Source organism: Crinia signifera, chromosome 4, assembly GCF_055691185.1.
Source record: "Crinia signifera chromosome 4, ASM5569118v1, whole genome shotgun sequence".
NCBI lineage: Eukaryota > Metazoa > Chordata > Amphibia > Anura > Myobatrachidae > Crinia > Crinia signifera.
In genome coordinates, this window is record NC_139220.1 from 132,601,820 (window position 1) to 132,617,093 (window position 15,274).

Genomic DNA, 15,274 nt, shown 5'->3' on the forward strand with positions numbered 1-15,274 from the left:
TTGCAAGAGTTATTAAGGATGCTTGTCTTGTATTCCATGCGAAGGAAATACCAGATGTGGGGTAGTATAGATTTTTTTTTTCTGTTTTGCATAACCTTGTGCCACCACAATAGAAAGGTAGGATCAAGGCGGTTATGCACCATTCTGCCAACCCCAACTTAAAGTTAATGAGGCAGTTTTCATTATTGTAATCTTCATCTTCCAATAGTAACAGGTAAGGTTATAAGTAACTGGTTGAAATTATATGCCATGTGTTTGCGTATGCTATAACATCCATTCTTTACAGAGAGTGTTGGAAGAAAATAAAGAACACTATCATATAATTCAGAAGTTTATTATCCTTGGGGATGTAGATGGTAAGTGACTGCAAGGTGTGAGTTTGTTTATTTTTTTGAGGTGGGGTTAATGGGATGAAAATAAAAATGTATATTACAGTACCATTCAGGGCACACAATCTCTACCACATCATACTCCCTTTTACTGTGTTTTTGCTGAGGTGTGGCCCTGTTTCAGTGGTGAATATTTTTGTTCTAGGTTTAATGGAGGAGTTCAACGAATGGTTATCAAAAAAGAAACCTTTGCTTCTCGGTCACTTACTGCGTTTCATGACCCACCTCATATTATTTTTCCGAACGTTAGGACTGCAAACTAAGGTAATTCCTTTTTTCCCACAGAAATATTATACAAAACAAAAGTATGATGATCCTTGCATCATTTTATTGTAATTGCATTGCCACGTGGATATACATGTGTGTATCTGCAATTTGCCCATATGGCCTGACTGCCGCATGTATGTTCTCTATAAAGCACCTATTTGCATGCACACTCCCCTGTCCCTGGTTTCTGGGACTTAAACATGAAATAGACTCCCGATTCATCCTATTTTAATTACGGTGAACATTTTATGTAGCTGTAACATATGTACTTATGTTAATTATGATGTGGCTCTACACGTAATGTGTATTGTGTTATGTTTAGGAAGAAGTGTCTGTGGAAGTATTGAAGACTTACATAAAGGTGAGCTTTTGTTGGGTGGTATAGGATGGCATATTAAATCCATGGTGTAATCTGTGGTACACAATGTAATAACCTGATGCTTTTATTGGGAATCGCTCAGCAGTAGCTAGGGTTTTTATGTAATCACTTGCTTTGACCAAGGGTTCAGGCAATCCGATGTGCCCCACAATGATAGATGCCTGTTACGGTATGCGCTGAAATGATAAGTAACAGGTCTTTTAATGAGAAAAATCTACAGTGATAACTTTCAGCTCACCTATGTAGGGAAGTCTGTTAAAAGTAAGCCGTAGGGATGTCGTTATTTTTATGCATACCATTGGTGACTTAATCCAGGAACACACTGGAGCAACCAGGTGTCGTTCAAACACCCCACGTCAGCCCAGATCACTCATAAACACTGGAGCAATGTTAATGAAGGACAGAACAATCACTCTTCCATCCTTCACTAACCTGTCGCTCGGTGTAATGTGCAGAACATAAAATCTAGCGTCACAAGGGGATACGGTCGTATTGTCGACCCGACTTCGGTCGACGGGGACGAATGTCGACTGGGTTTTTCATTTTTTTGTGCCGACAGGCAGTATTTCATGCCCTACCATCCACTAGGGCATGGTGGGAGAATAAAATAGTGTGCCCAAAGCATAGCGAGGGGCTGCGGTTGACTTCCAACTGTGTCCATGTCGACTGTGTCAACATTGGGGTAAAAAAAGTGAAAAAAACCCCATGTCGACCTAAACCCATGTCGACCTAGTTGCCTGTCGACCATACGATCCACACCCGCCACAAGTGACCGGGGGAGTGCGCGCGTACACACACATGGAGCAATATGCTGGTCCAACCAAGTGGCATATCACACAGTGTGTACCCAGCTTTGGGTTTAAGAAAACAAGATCTATTCTGCATTTCATCCTGCTGGAGAGAATGAGTACATTCCGTTACACTACAAGAGTCTTGAGTTATTCTGTGCCGAAGCACAGAATCAATATAATTGCACATGTTACTTTGACTTTCTTTTTTCTATATTTCAGAGACTTGTGAAAGAGAAGCACATTACTTTAATTGCTTTCTATGTCAGCCACCTACCACAAGGCCTGAGCATCTCTCAGTATGCAGAGTTCCTGGAGAACGTGACTGAAGCAGAGCAGCGGCATCAGTGTCTGGAGCTAGCTAGGGAAGCAGGTTGTTACAATGTACAAATCCAATATAATCTGTGGAGAGGGGGCTTCCTACCAACTTTGCGAGTTTGTGTCCTGCTAAATCTGCTTTATTTTGTTTTCTCTTTTTATTTTTCTATTTGATTTATTTTGTTTTTATTTGAAGGTTTGGATATTGCAGCAATAACAAAGACGGTGGTTGAAAACATACGAAAAAGAGATGGTGGTGAAATAACTCCTTCTGACATTGCACCAGCTGTGGACTTTGCCATCAATGAAGTAAGGACATGACCCACTACCTTGAATTACTGCTGCCACTATTGGAATGACACCATATAAGTACATAATTAGTGCTTATTCCGTATGTATTCTGTATACAATCAACCCACTTACTAACACTAATCTTCCTGGCAACAGGAGGACCGGGCAAGGATTGACGTGATAGACTGGCTGGTGTTTGATCCTGCACAAAGGGCTGAAGCTCTAAAACAGAGCAATGCTATCATAAGGACTTTTTTGGGTATGTGATCTCGTGTGTGTGTGTTTGTATTTCTCTCTCTTACAGAATTGTGTGTGTGTGTTCCTTACAAATATACTTTGTATCCATTTAATAAAAAGAACAGTCATAATTTCTTGTTACTGCGCCACTTATATATTTTTCATGAAGAAATACTAGCACTTTAAAAATATGTGTACTGAAGGAGCAATTCCTGGCTTATTTATTTATATGGCACCAAAGGGGATCTGTAGCGCCCAATTACCGAGTATACAAATGAATAAGCAAAACAGTGACTTGCTTGCTGCTGTATTTATTTACCCTGTGCTTGTCCTCTATTGTATTCAACTGTATCAGCAGGCAACACTGAAATAAGTGTCAGGGTGGCTGATATCTGCAGGATTTGGTGCCATCAAAGATGGTGGTAGGAAGGGCACGTGAGGGAAGAGGGCCCTGCTTGTGAGAGCTTACATTCTAAAGGGGAGGGGCAGACAGACTGACTTTCCTGGAAATGCCTGACTTCATCATTTACAGTGGGATACAGCAATGGGGATAACCACCTTTTACACTGCCTATGAATTGCAGATATATATGCGGAGGGTCTTTGTAATGCCATACTTAGTATACAATACTTTAAGAGTAGAGTAGAAAGTGGTAATTTTTTATGTATACTATTTGAAATCGACACAGATTTTTGTTATAGGCTCTCATGTATTTGTAACTTTGCAGAATCGAAAAAACATGAAGCTGCAAAAGAAGTTTTTACCAAAATCCCCCAGGATTCTATAGCAGAAATTTACAGTCAGTGGGAGGAGCAAGGGATGGACAGTGCGCTGCCAGCGGAGGATGACAATGCTATACGAGAGCATCTGTGTATAAGAGCTTACTTGGTGAGAACATTTGGAAAATAAAATCAGAGCAGTTCTATAAATATAGGGCCTGATACATAGCTGTACACATATGCTGCCGCAAATGGGATTTTTGACTCTAAAGATGTGCGAAAATATAAAAATGTACCAGCCAGCAGGATTTGTATAAGGACACCCACCATAGCCTTTAGAGCTACCCACAACTGCATACACCTTTACAGCATTGAAGCAGATCAGTAAAATATCAAACTCCTGAGTGAATCTATGATCATTCAGAATGGATGCTGCGGTTCAGACAATGACTATAGGCTTCCTGTGTACAGGATCGCATTCGGCGGCTGATACACACCCCAAAAAAATCTGTCCCGCTACACACACACACTCCCCATTACCTTACACAAAACAGCTGCTCCTTGTTAATCAGTTGAGAATGAATACTCGCTGTGACCGTATTCGCAATGCAATCACTGGGCCTAATTGCTTTTGCAAACCAACCATAAACTCCTTTAATGGACAAGAAAAATAAAGAAGGTGGTACAGCGCTGTGTTTAATATTAAATTTGTATTTTTATTAAGAATAATTTCACAACATTAATTGTATCAATGTGGCCAACATTGGGACAAACAAGACTTACAAACATAAAATGGACTCTCCCCTCAAAAAAAATATATATATATAGGATCCTTTGAACTCAGTCAATGGTTAGCACCATGCAACTTGGTTATAGTCAATGAGGGTTAGTATTGTTTAAAAGTTAGTAATATTAGCCTCTGATTAATTGCCGGTACTCATGCTTATGAAAGTGCACAATCATTTAAGTCAATACTTAAGTTTGTATCCGGATGGGCAATCAGGGTCCAGTCTGCAGTCTCCAACCAAACCTCTCTGACCGCTGATTTTTGGTGCGGTCCTATCTGGGATGGTAAGGTGGCTCTGTAAGGCGGCAGCCTCTCTCCCCAATCCTTATCCTCTACGCGTTTCTCCGCCTTGGACTGTCAGCGGCTTCCTCAGGAGGTATGCTGCTAACCATTGACTGAGTTCAAAGGATCCTATATATATATTTTTTTTGTTTGAGGGGAGAGTCCATTATATGTTTGTAAGTCTTGTTTGTCCCAATGTTGGCCACATTGATACAATTAATGTTGTGAAATTATTTTTAATAAAAATACAAATTTAATATTAAACACAGCGCTGTACCACCTTCTTTATTTTTCTTGTACCTCCTTAAGGGGTTTGGTAATCCCCCTTAGGTACGAGCTGCAGTGTTTAATATCAATCAGTGCTAAATATCATTTTCTTTTCCTTTAATGGACAAAACCATGTGCACTGCAGGTGGGGCAGAAGTAACATCTGATCTCTAAATTGTAGTATAAGAATAAAGCAGCCAGTATTTACTCTGCACGTAAACAAATTTACTCACCCAAATCTAACTCTTTGCACATGTAACATCTGCCCCTCCTGCAGTACACATGCTTGTGTCCATTAAAGGAGTTTGCTTTTGCAAACCAACTAGACTCTGTGATGCAGCAGTGATGCATGCACAGACCACCAGTAATTGCTCAATTGTGTGAACATTGGAATAGCTTACAACTATTCATCAGACCCATAGCGTATTCATATTTTTCCCTTTTGCAGGAAGCGCATGAAGCATTCAGTGAGTGGTTCAAGCACATGAATTCTCCTCCGCAGAAGCCAGCGCTGGTGGAGAATGCGACCTTCACTGAGAAAGTGGCTTATGAACACAAGGAAAAGAAATATGAGGCAAGTATTTAACCATCTGATGTTTGTATTATTTATTTTAAAATACAATACAGTACTTGGACTTTATTTACTGAAATGTAGAGGCTCAAGTGTGGTTTACAAGAAGTCTTCTGTTTGTTGGCTTGTACAAAAGCAAGTGCAGGTTTTCAGCAGAAGATTTTTCTCCAAACTTGCTTCAGGAAAGTGTCTTCCTGAGGTGCTGAGTGCCAAGGGCTGATTGGGCAGCTCTTATCCACGTGTCCCTCTGCAGCTTAAGATCGCACTATATCCCTACTATGCACAATACATCAGCAGTATTTCTCACATCCCAATCCTCGTGTGAGAGTGCTTCCATCCCAGAGTCTACCTGAGTGATGTCCTTACCTCAGTCTATAGCAGACATTTCTAGCTACATTATTGTAGGTGAAAGCGTTCCCATCGACAAATTACATCCCTAGAGAGCATTTTAATAGTTAAACAGAATTCAAAAGAACACAGACTAGTGTTCTACATCTTACCGGACTGAGACTTTGTTCTTTTTTTGTTTCTACTGTTGTTATGTGTATGTTACATTTAGTATTGCTATAAAAGTGGCAAGTAGGTAATGCAGCTGATTTATCAGGGGTTTCTCAATCACTGCCATTATAATTTAACTGCATATTGTATTGTCAATCTATATTATTGCTGTTTCCCACTTCCATGAGTTTAAAGTCATTCTTACAAATGAATGCTTTATACTTTAATATATTTATAGCATGCTAATGCCCAATGTTGGTAACGGGGCAATGAGCCCGCTAATGCCCAATGTTGGTAACGGGGCAATGAGCCCGCTAGTGCCCTATGTTGGTAACAGGGCAAATGACCACTAGTGCCCTATGTTGGTAACGGGGCAGGGGCCCGCTAGTGCCCTATGTTGGTAACGGGGCAGGGGCCCGCTAGTGCCCTATGTTGGTAACGGGGCAGGAGCCCGCTAGTGCCCTATGTTGGTAATGGGGCAGGGGCCCACTAGTGCCGTATGTTGGTAATGGGGCAGGGGCCCGCTAGTGCCCCATGTTGGTAACGGGGCAGTGCTCACTTTATTTTTTACAGATTTGTTTTCTCCTTTCAGATGGATTATGGTACTTGGAAGAATCATCTAGATGTTTTAAGCATCGATGTAAAAGAGAAAATTTATAATGTCTTGTTGTTTGTCGATGGAGGCTGGATGGTTGATGTCAGAGATGTAAGTAACCTTTTCTGTTTTCCAAATGTTAATATATCTTTTTTTCACCTTTTCTTGATCACAAATGTGAAGGGTCAGTAATAGTGGTTACATGTGGTGTGTAGTTCCTGTAAGTAATGTAGAAACCATTGGGTCCAAGATTGAAATTCTTGTGTTCCTGAGATTATATCAAATCAATGTTTGTTTTTTGAGTCCTCAATAACCATTTCCTTACTTGTTAATGCTATCTAATATTAAACCATGTGAAATAAAGATAGGGAAGGATTGCACACTGGATAATGTTTCCTATACCCTGAGTTGCCACTAGATGGCAAGCCCAGGACAGCTGAGGTACTGTAACAATCAAATCATACTTGCATGCAACTTGTTAAATGTTGGCGCCAACCTGGATGGTAGTTGGTGCTCAGTCAGGACAAAGGTCTATTAGCAAAAAGAGAACAAGATAACTCTGTACTAGGGACACTTAGGGGGGTATTCAATCTTCGGGTCACGGCAGACGAGCTTGCTCGCCTGCCGTGACCCAGTCCCGTTCTCGGTCAGCTCGACCAAGAACATGCAGGCGGGATTTCAATGTCCCGCCTGCAGCGGGACGAGAAGGGGGCGTGGCCACGAGTTGCGGCCGAGAAGTGACGAGATGCAGCCGGCAGCTCGTCACTTCCCGGCTGTTCTCGGCAGAACGAGCCCGACAGCTAGAGATGTCGGGCTCGTTCTGCCAGGAAACCCTGTTCAATGCTGTCGGGGAAGACAGCATTGAATAGGGCCCGTCGAGCATCTCCCCCACGGGAGATGCTCGACGGTGATTGAATATCCCCCTTATGGTTCAATTAATTGCTGAAAAGTCTTAATAGGTCAATTAAATTTGTGTAAAGTGTACATCTACTTCCGGTTTCACTAGCATCTCACACCATCCTGATACACAGTGAAATCACATATTGGTGACACATCAGTTCACAGGAATCTCAGCTATCAGAATTCAGTGGCAATCATGCAGCAAATATAACTATCCTCTAGCATAGGATTGACTTTCTGCAGAAAATCATATGTGCCATTATTTAAGCAGGATTGAATAGTAAGCAAGTCCAGTGTGGCAGCAATGGGTTAATTTAAGCTCAGTTGGCAGCAAGTGAAAGCTTCATTCATTCAAGCAAGAGCAGTAGCAAGTAGAGAAATAGACGTTTACTTTTAGACTTCTGTTTCAAAGAAGTGTTTCTCAATCCCGGTGTTCAGGGAACATTAACAGTGTTTATTTTACAAACCGAGAAATAGATGTTTACTTTTATACTTCTACTTGCTAGCCTAGTCAAATGGGACCTACCAACAGGGCGATTTCAGGACATTTGCTAAGCAATCTCACTAGTTCACTTAGAACAGGCATGTGGCCCTCCAGCTGTTGTTAAACTACACATCCCAGCATGCCTTGTAATAGTGTTAGCATTCCCTGATAGCAATACTGTGAGGCAAGGCATCATGGGACTTGTAGTATCACAACAGCAGGAGGGTTATAGTTTGGACATGCCTAGCTTAGAAAATGCAAAGGGCAGCACTTCCGATAAGAGCTTTCTTTTGTGATAGAAGTGCTTCCGGGTTTATGGCCTGGGCATTCGCAAGCCTTGGAGGAGGTCATTGGGATCCCTCTCTGGACACTTTTCTCAAAGAAGCTTTGTTTAGGCAACATCTATAGATGGCATTACCTTATCGGGTACAATATCCAGGAAATTTAGCCCTCTGCAGCTTTGCACATATGGAAAATGCGATCAGACCTCGTTTTCAGTGTTGTGACCACCTTTTCATGTTGGTTCCATTCTATATATAATCTGCAGTTAGTTAAGCATCCAGATAAACTAAATTCACATAGAAATGTAATCTCCTATATCACTCACTTATTGTATGTTTTACTAGGATGCAGAGGAGGATTTAGAACGTAAACAGCAGATGGAACGACTACGGAGTCTCTGTTTGCCAATGATGTGCTTCTTGCTGCACACCGTGCTGCATAACACTAAGCAATACCAGGATTGTCTCCGACTGGCTGATGTGATCTCCTCTGAAAATCAAAAGTTATATAAGGTAGGTAGCTAATACGCATTCATGGTTCCTTCTTGTGCATGTTTACAGTCAAATTCTGCTGAGGGACTGCTTTATCCCATTGGTTCTTCATATCATCTTATTACATATCCAAGTACTAGTAAGCCTGCTCGAAGCAAAAGCTCCGAAAGCTAGTCTGCTACCTTCTGTGTTTATGCATGTGTGACAAAAAGATGTAGTTTCACACTCTACCTGCAAATGGCAGTGTTTCAGGGACTAATGGACACTAGACATAGGGCCTTATTCTGGTTCACTCCTTCTGGCAAATTCTTTCGTAGATGGATAAAACCATGTGCACTGCAGGGGGCAGATTTAAAATGTGCAGAGAGAATTAAATTTGGGTGAGTTATTTTGTTTCTGTGCAGGGAAAATACTGACGGCTTTATTTTTACACTGCAATATAGATCTCACTTTGAAGAAAACCCCACCAAAAACTAATTCTCTCTGCACATTTTACATGGGCCCATAGAGAGAGAGAGAGATAATGGACAAAGTAGTGAATTTAACCCCTTCAGTGGCAGTCCCATAAATTTTCCAGGCCATGCTGTGGTGCTGCAGCGGGCAGTCCCGGAAAATTTCTGGCCATGCCACAAACCTACAGGTGTGCACCAGCTGCGAAACACCCCCCCCCCCCCCCCCGCCGCCGCACCTTCGCTCCGGTGATCGTACGCCAGAGCTCCCCTGCCGCCGCCATTTCTTCGGGAGAGACGACGGCAGGCTCAGGGATGTTCTGCACGGTTCGGGGGACCCTGGATCGTTCGGGCGCCCGAGTCCGCCCCGAACATCCCCGAGCCTGCTGCCGGTCAGTGTGCTTGTATGATTGGCAGGGGAGCTCCGCTAAAGACCGCTGGAGGAGTTCACAGGAGGGGAGGCGAGCGCTGGGAACCATCTACCCCATCAGTGGACGGTTTTTCTGGGACAGGAAAAACCTGTCCTATTTGGGTACTCCTGCCCCCAGAAAAACTCACCGCTGAAGGGGTTGATACAGTAGAATTGGTCATGGTCCCTTCACCTGCAAACTCCAAATTAATAATGAAAAAATAAAGCTGAGAACTGCTCATGATTACACTACAGTTGTCGCCAGATTTTATTAACAGGAACGAGTCCTATCTGCAGGTGAGAAATATTAAGTTTCCATTATGTTCACAGGTGTTTTCAAAGTCTGAACTGAAGAAGGTGCTGCAGAAGCTGAGAGAATCGTCTCTTATGTTATTAGACATGCAACTAGATCCTTTAGGTTATGAAATCCAGTCGTAAGTCACTGCTGCGTGAAATGATCAGCTCTTTGTACAAAACTATTCATTACATATATTTGTAGACTGTTTTAGCCATCAAAAAAAAAAAGTTTGTACTTCATATTAAAAACTCTGAAAATGCTTAATAAAAATATTTCTTTTTTTTGTATTTTGTTGATACTTTTAAAATAATGGCTGCTTTGATAATAAAGTAATAAAGCATTTCTGTGGCTTTTCAGAATTCTTTAAAAGTAAACCCACAATACAAGTTATGGACTGCAGTTGGTCACAGAATGGAACCTTTATTACAAATCCATTGGTAATGTCTGAATTGGTAATTATGCTGTGCTGCTTTTGTCTTTTATTGGTATGAAGTCTACTGTAATTTTCCGTATTCTGGATGTAGCATATTTATATCTGACATGCAAGATATTAATGCTTGCTATGTAGGCTTAAAAGTACTAGGTATCCTATGGGGTAGCAAACAAGCAAAGCCATTCAAATTGTCTGTGGAACAGTGACAATGCATTCCATACCACACTCCTAACCATCTCCTTGAGCTTAAGTGAACTCTACCCTACAGTATATGCTATGTTTTGAAATAATGTTTCCATTCTATTTTAGTTTTTCAGATGAGGGTTGTATATTTGTTACCTTATTTTCTTCACAGAAGTTGATATATTACTTTTAAAGAATACTTTCAAGAGACAGAATACTGATTTTGCCAAGCACTGTGCCAAAATGTGTTCCTCTTGACCTGAAGCCCGGTGCTTCCCAAATGCAATCTTTAACAGTCCATGGTTTTTAGGCATGTCTCTATTTGTGCATATATATAGCAAAATCAAACTGGGCTGAACTATCAATTTACTGGTGTCTAAGCACTAATCTCCTTCAATCCTATACTGTTGGGCAGCCTTGAGGACCATGTTTGGACACCACTACTGCAGTTAAAGGATTAACTGATCACTACCCAAACACACATGGGATAATTCACAACCAAGACCTACAGCTTCAAGGTGTGAAAGCTCAAAAATAGAAATAAAGCATGTTGCACAGGCCAGTTTGGCCCAGTCTGTGATAACCTCTGCAAGCATGTGTGACCGTTATTACTCTGCTTTGCAAGATGTGCATAAAGTATCCGCAACTGACAAAACACATAGCATGCCGGTGCAACAGCTGACTGAGCCCTGCTATTCCCATACATACAAAGAACCAGGCATATATATAGATCAAAGGCATACGGGTTGCTGACAATCAGAATATTGACACTGGAATCTGAAAGAGAATTTGGTAAGTATACCCTTCCCTACAGCCTATCCTTCCACAACATAACCCTAATCTTCATATGACTCTCCATTGTGGCAGGATCCTGATGCCAGTCACAATATGCCATCAGTCAGAATTCTATTAGGGATATGGTAAACATGCTAACTGTTTTCAGAAGCAGCCCCCTTAACAATCATGTCCCAGCTAGAGTTACTTCCCTATGACTGCTGACGAAAGCAGATAGGTTGATTTGATAAAAAGGAGTTATGGTAAACCTACCTTCGGTTAACTCCCTCTTTGAGGTTCCTGGGCCCACCGGGTGTTGGACTTGTAGGAGGATGCAGTGAACCAGTCACCAATTCTCCAAAGCTTTAGGCTTCCCAGCATGCCTGTCTCACCTATAACCCTGCCTCCATGCTTGGTCACCCAGTTTAGCTAACAAGTCCCAGCAGGAAGAAGTGAAGTAAAGAAGACAGATTATGGGCATGGTAATACATTCACTCATACAGAGAGGAAAGGGACTGATGACCATGGTTGCGTATGCCACCATTACATCAGGCGTGTCAGAGTGGACACCTTGAAGAAAAGGAACTAACCGAAGGTAGGTTCTTCAGTGGTCCTTTGTCCCACAGGGTTAACATCGGCTGTCCCAAAGCTGTATAATTACGGGTTGGAAGATGCCTGGGGGATCGGAAAAAGAACTGAAAGTAGTATCTTGGAAAGCAAATGTGGCATAGAACCTCGGAAATGTATAGACCAAGGACTGCGTTACCGCCTTGCACAACTGTTCATCAGAAACGCCATGACTTGCAGCTCACGAGCGATCCACAGACAAAGTGTGCTGAAATAGAAGTAGGTAAAGAGAAATCGGCCTGCTCATATGCATGAGCAATGACCAGTCTAATCCAGCAGTCTAACATTTGTTTGAGCAGGTCATGCTTTTTTTGTGAAACACATAGACACAAAAAGTGAATCTGAGCATCTAATAGTCTATCTATGTGAATCAAACCAAATCTAAGGGCCCGCACCACATCCAAAGACTGTTTAAAAGAATTAAGTGCTGTTACCACAGTTTCTTGATTAATATGACAATTTGAGACTATTTTAGGCAAATGTGAAGGTTTTGTCTGCAGGACAGCCCTGATCAGGTGTAAAACACAAGACTGGGGAGTGAAAGGATAAAGCTTCAAATTTGCTACCCTCCTAGCACAGCAAAAACACCTTAGTGGTTAGCCATTTCAAGTCAACCAAGGACAATGTCTCCAATGGAGGTTTAGACAGAACCTTAAGAACCACTGAACAAATCTCAGGGAGAATCTGGAGGCGTGTAGAGTGGTTGGAGCCTGAGTATCTCAGAAGGTACGTATATCTGGCAATGATGCCATTCGTCTCTGGAACCATACAGACAAAGCAGAGACCTGTACCCTAAGGGATGCCAGATGCAAGCCTATATTAAGGCCACGCTGTAAGAAGGCCAATAGTCTCACAACCTTAAACACCTTGGTATCATAACCTTTAGAGCTACACCAAGAAATAGGTGTGCCACATCCTATAGTAAATTTGTTCTGACGCTGGCTTATGACAAAGTCTTAGCTACTTTGTCAGAGAAACCCTTACTCTTTAAGACAGCAATCTTAAGTGCCACGCCATCAAAGCTAACCAATTCAGGTCCGGATGTAAGCAATGACCTTGAATGAGCAGATCCTGTCATGGAGGCAGCTGAAATGGTGGATCCACAGAAAGCCTATGAATGTCGTGCAAGGATCGCTGGACCTAAACAGCAGCACCTTGTGGTTGTGGCGATACGCCATGAGATCCACGTCTGGCTTTCCCCATCTCTTGGCTATTATCAGAAATCCCTTGGGGTGTAGGGACCACTCTCCTGAGTATATGTCCTGGCAACTTAAGAAGTCAGCCTCCCAATTTAGAAGCACCAGGAGGAACACTGCTGAGATGGCTGGTACATAACACTCCACCCACTAAAGTATGGATACTTCCTTTGTGGCTTTTATACGCTCTTTGTACCTCCTTAGTGATTTATGTACACTACAGTGGTGGCATTGTCTGATTGCAGGGCAGACCGGTCCATGTCCAGACTGTAGTGTGTTGAAGACTACTCCCAGTCCTAATATGTTGATTAACAATCTTGATTCTGTCAGAGTCCACTTGCCTTGCAAGGACCGGGATTCTACTACTGCCCCCCCAGACTTGCATCTGTGGTGAAGAGAAGCCACGGTACTTATGTTAGCTGGGCACCCACTATAGTTAGTATGCTCATACCCCCACTATCCATGTCGGCATGGAGTTGATTTTATATAGTGTGGCGAGCCACCGAGCCTGAATCGTAGCAAGCCCCGCAAGAGGATGTGAAAAACTAAGCAAATAGCTTAGTGGGCGCCCAACTAACATATAAGTACCAAACCCACTATGGAATCCAAAAGGGTCATCTTATTGTCAGATGAACTTTGTTGGTCAACCAGATCAATGATGACCATGCTGTCATTGTGAAGCACATTGTTTGAAACCTAAGGTGTTGAGGCCGACCGTCCCACCTGGTCAGAATCAGCCTTTGCAATGGGCGGGAATGAAATTGCGCCCACTTGACCATGTCGAATATCGACACCATCAGGCTGAGAATGTAAATGGCCTGATGTAACGTTGCTCTAGGAAGTGGAAGAAACTGGTGAATCGTATTCTATAGCCGCTGGCACTTGTGCAAAGGTGGTATTAACCACTGGGTATTGGAGTTCAGCAGGGCTCCCAGATGTAACATCTGCTTGGACGGAACCAGAGATGACTTTTCCAGTTCATCAGCCACCAATGACTCTAAAAGAAAGTCCCTGGTAAGTTGAAGGTGGCGGAGTAGTGTCTCCCTTGAGGTCGCTAGCCACAGGAGATCATCCAAGTATGAAATCTCAGAGAAGCAGTCATGACAGCCATTATCTTTTGCACTGTGTCCAACCCAAACAGGAGAGCCTGAAACTGGTAATTCTGAAGTAGGATGGAAAAGCAGAGAAACCACTGATGTGACTGAACAATGGGAATATGCAGATAGGCATCTTGGATATCTAGATATACCATGTAATCGCCTGACTCCATTGCCAACACTATGGTCCTCCAGTTTCCATGCGGAATTTTGACACCTTCACAATTTTGTTTATAGATTTCAAAATTAGTATGGGTCTATAGGACCCATTGGGTCGAGTAACAACCTTGTCCTTGCTGATGCGGAGGCACCGGTAGAATCACCCTGGACTGAAGTAAAGATTCCACCACTTGCTGTAAGCAAGCAGTCTTGTGGATCTTTTGGAAGGTGTGTTGGAATAAACTGTCGAGAGAGACGCCCCTTGAAGGACACAACTTCGCTCTCCCAGGCATCGAATGCTGTCCTGAGCCATTCCTGTGTGTAGTAGAGAAATCAGCCTCCCACCCTTGAGTCCCCCAGAGGTAAACCCACACTGTCAGGCAGTGGTTTTGTCAGGCTTAGAAGGCTGTCTAGCTGACCAAGGTTGTCTAGACTTAAGTCGATCCGGCAAAAATAGCCAAGCCTGTCAGCCAAAAACCTTAGCCTATCGTTAGGGATGAAAGGTAGTACCTTTTTCACCAGTGTGTAATAGTAGAAGATAGTTAAAAAAAAAAAAACTGTTTTGGCCACCGCCAGAAAGGCCACAATCTTATAGTGCTCCTCTCCGAAGAGGACTTCCCCTGAGAAGGGTAACACCTCTATGCAACAGCCTCCTTAACGTGTAATATACACACTCCTGTGACACATCCACCAGTAGTTCAGGCTCAATGACTAACTCAATCCTGCACTGCTTTTGCTGCTAAAGACATTGCAATAGTAGACATGTACACTGCACCGATTAGGCTAAACACAGATTTCTGACACTGTTTCAAGCTGCTGAAGTGACAGGTAAAACAGAAGCTTTAACCAGGCAAGTTACGTGTGAATCCACCGGCGATTCACACGTAACTATTGCATAGGTTTGCAAACCTTTACCAAGAGTGGATACTGGGAGACTACCCTTTTAGGCACTGGGAATTTTTCCCCCCGGAGTTTTCCAGAATTCCGTTCTGACTTCTATAAGGTGATCAGCGTGTGGAAACTCAAGACCTAACCACTTTCTGTGACTTAAACACATCCATTTTCTTTGCCACAGGTACTGCATGTAACGTGGTTATTTGTTCT

The 15,274-nt window shown here is 42.6% G+C and overlaps 1 protein-coding gene across 2 annotated transcripts in view; it reads left to right on the plus strand.

Annotated features, from left to right (window-relative positions):
- NUP107 (nucleoporin 107) overlaps positions 1–9,988 on the plus strand; it is a 49,485-nt gene extending 39,497 nt beyond the window's left edge. For both annotated transcript variants that reach the window (XM_083182508.1, XM_083182507.1), the window contains exons 18-28: positions 287–356; positions 535–653; positions 979–1,017; positions 2,046–2,196; positions 2,338–2,450; positions 2,589–2,691; positions 3,397–3,557; positions 5,173–5,298; positions 6,386–6,499; positions 8,399–8,566; positions 9,734–9,988. In XM_083182508.1, coding sequence (XP_083038634.1) covers positions 287–356; positions 535–653; positions 979–1,017; positions 2,046–2,196; positions 2,338–2,450; positions 2,589–2,691; positions 3,397–3,557; positions 5,173–5,298; positions 6,386–6,499; positions 8,399–8,566; positions 9,734–9,841 — 1,272 coding nt within the window. In that variant the 3' untranslated portion in view covers positions 9,842–9,988. The remainder of the gene's footprint in view (positions 1–286; positions 357–534; positions 654–978; positions 1,018–2,045; positions 2,197–2,337; positions 2,451–2,588; positions 2,692–3,396; positions 3,558–5,172; positions 5,299–6,385; positions 6,500–8,398; positions 8,567–9,733) is intronic.
- The last annotated feature ends 5,286 nt before the right edge of the window (positions 9,989–15,274 follow it).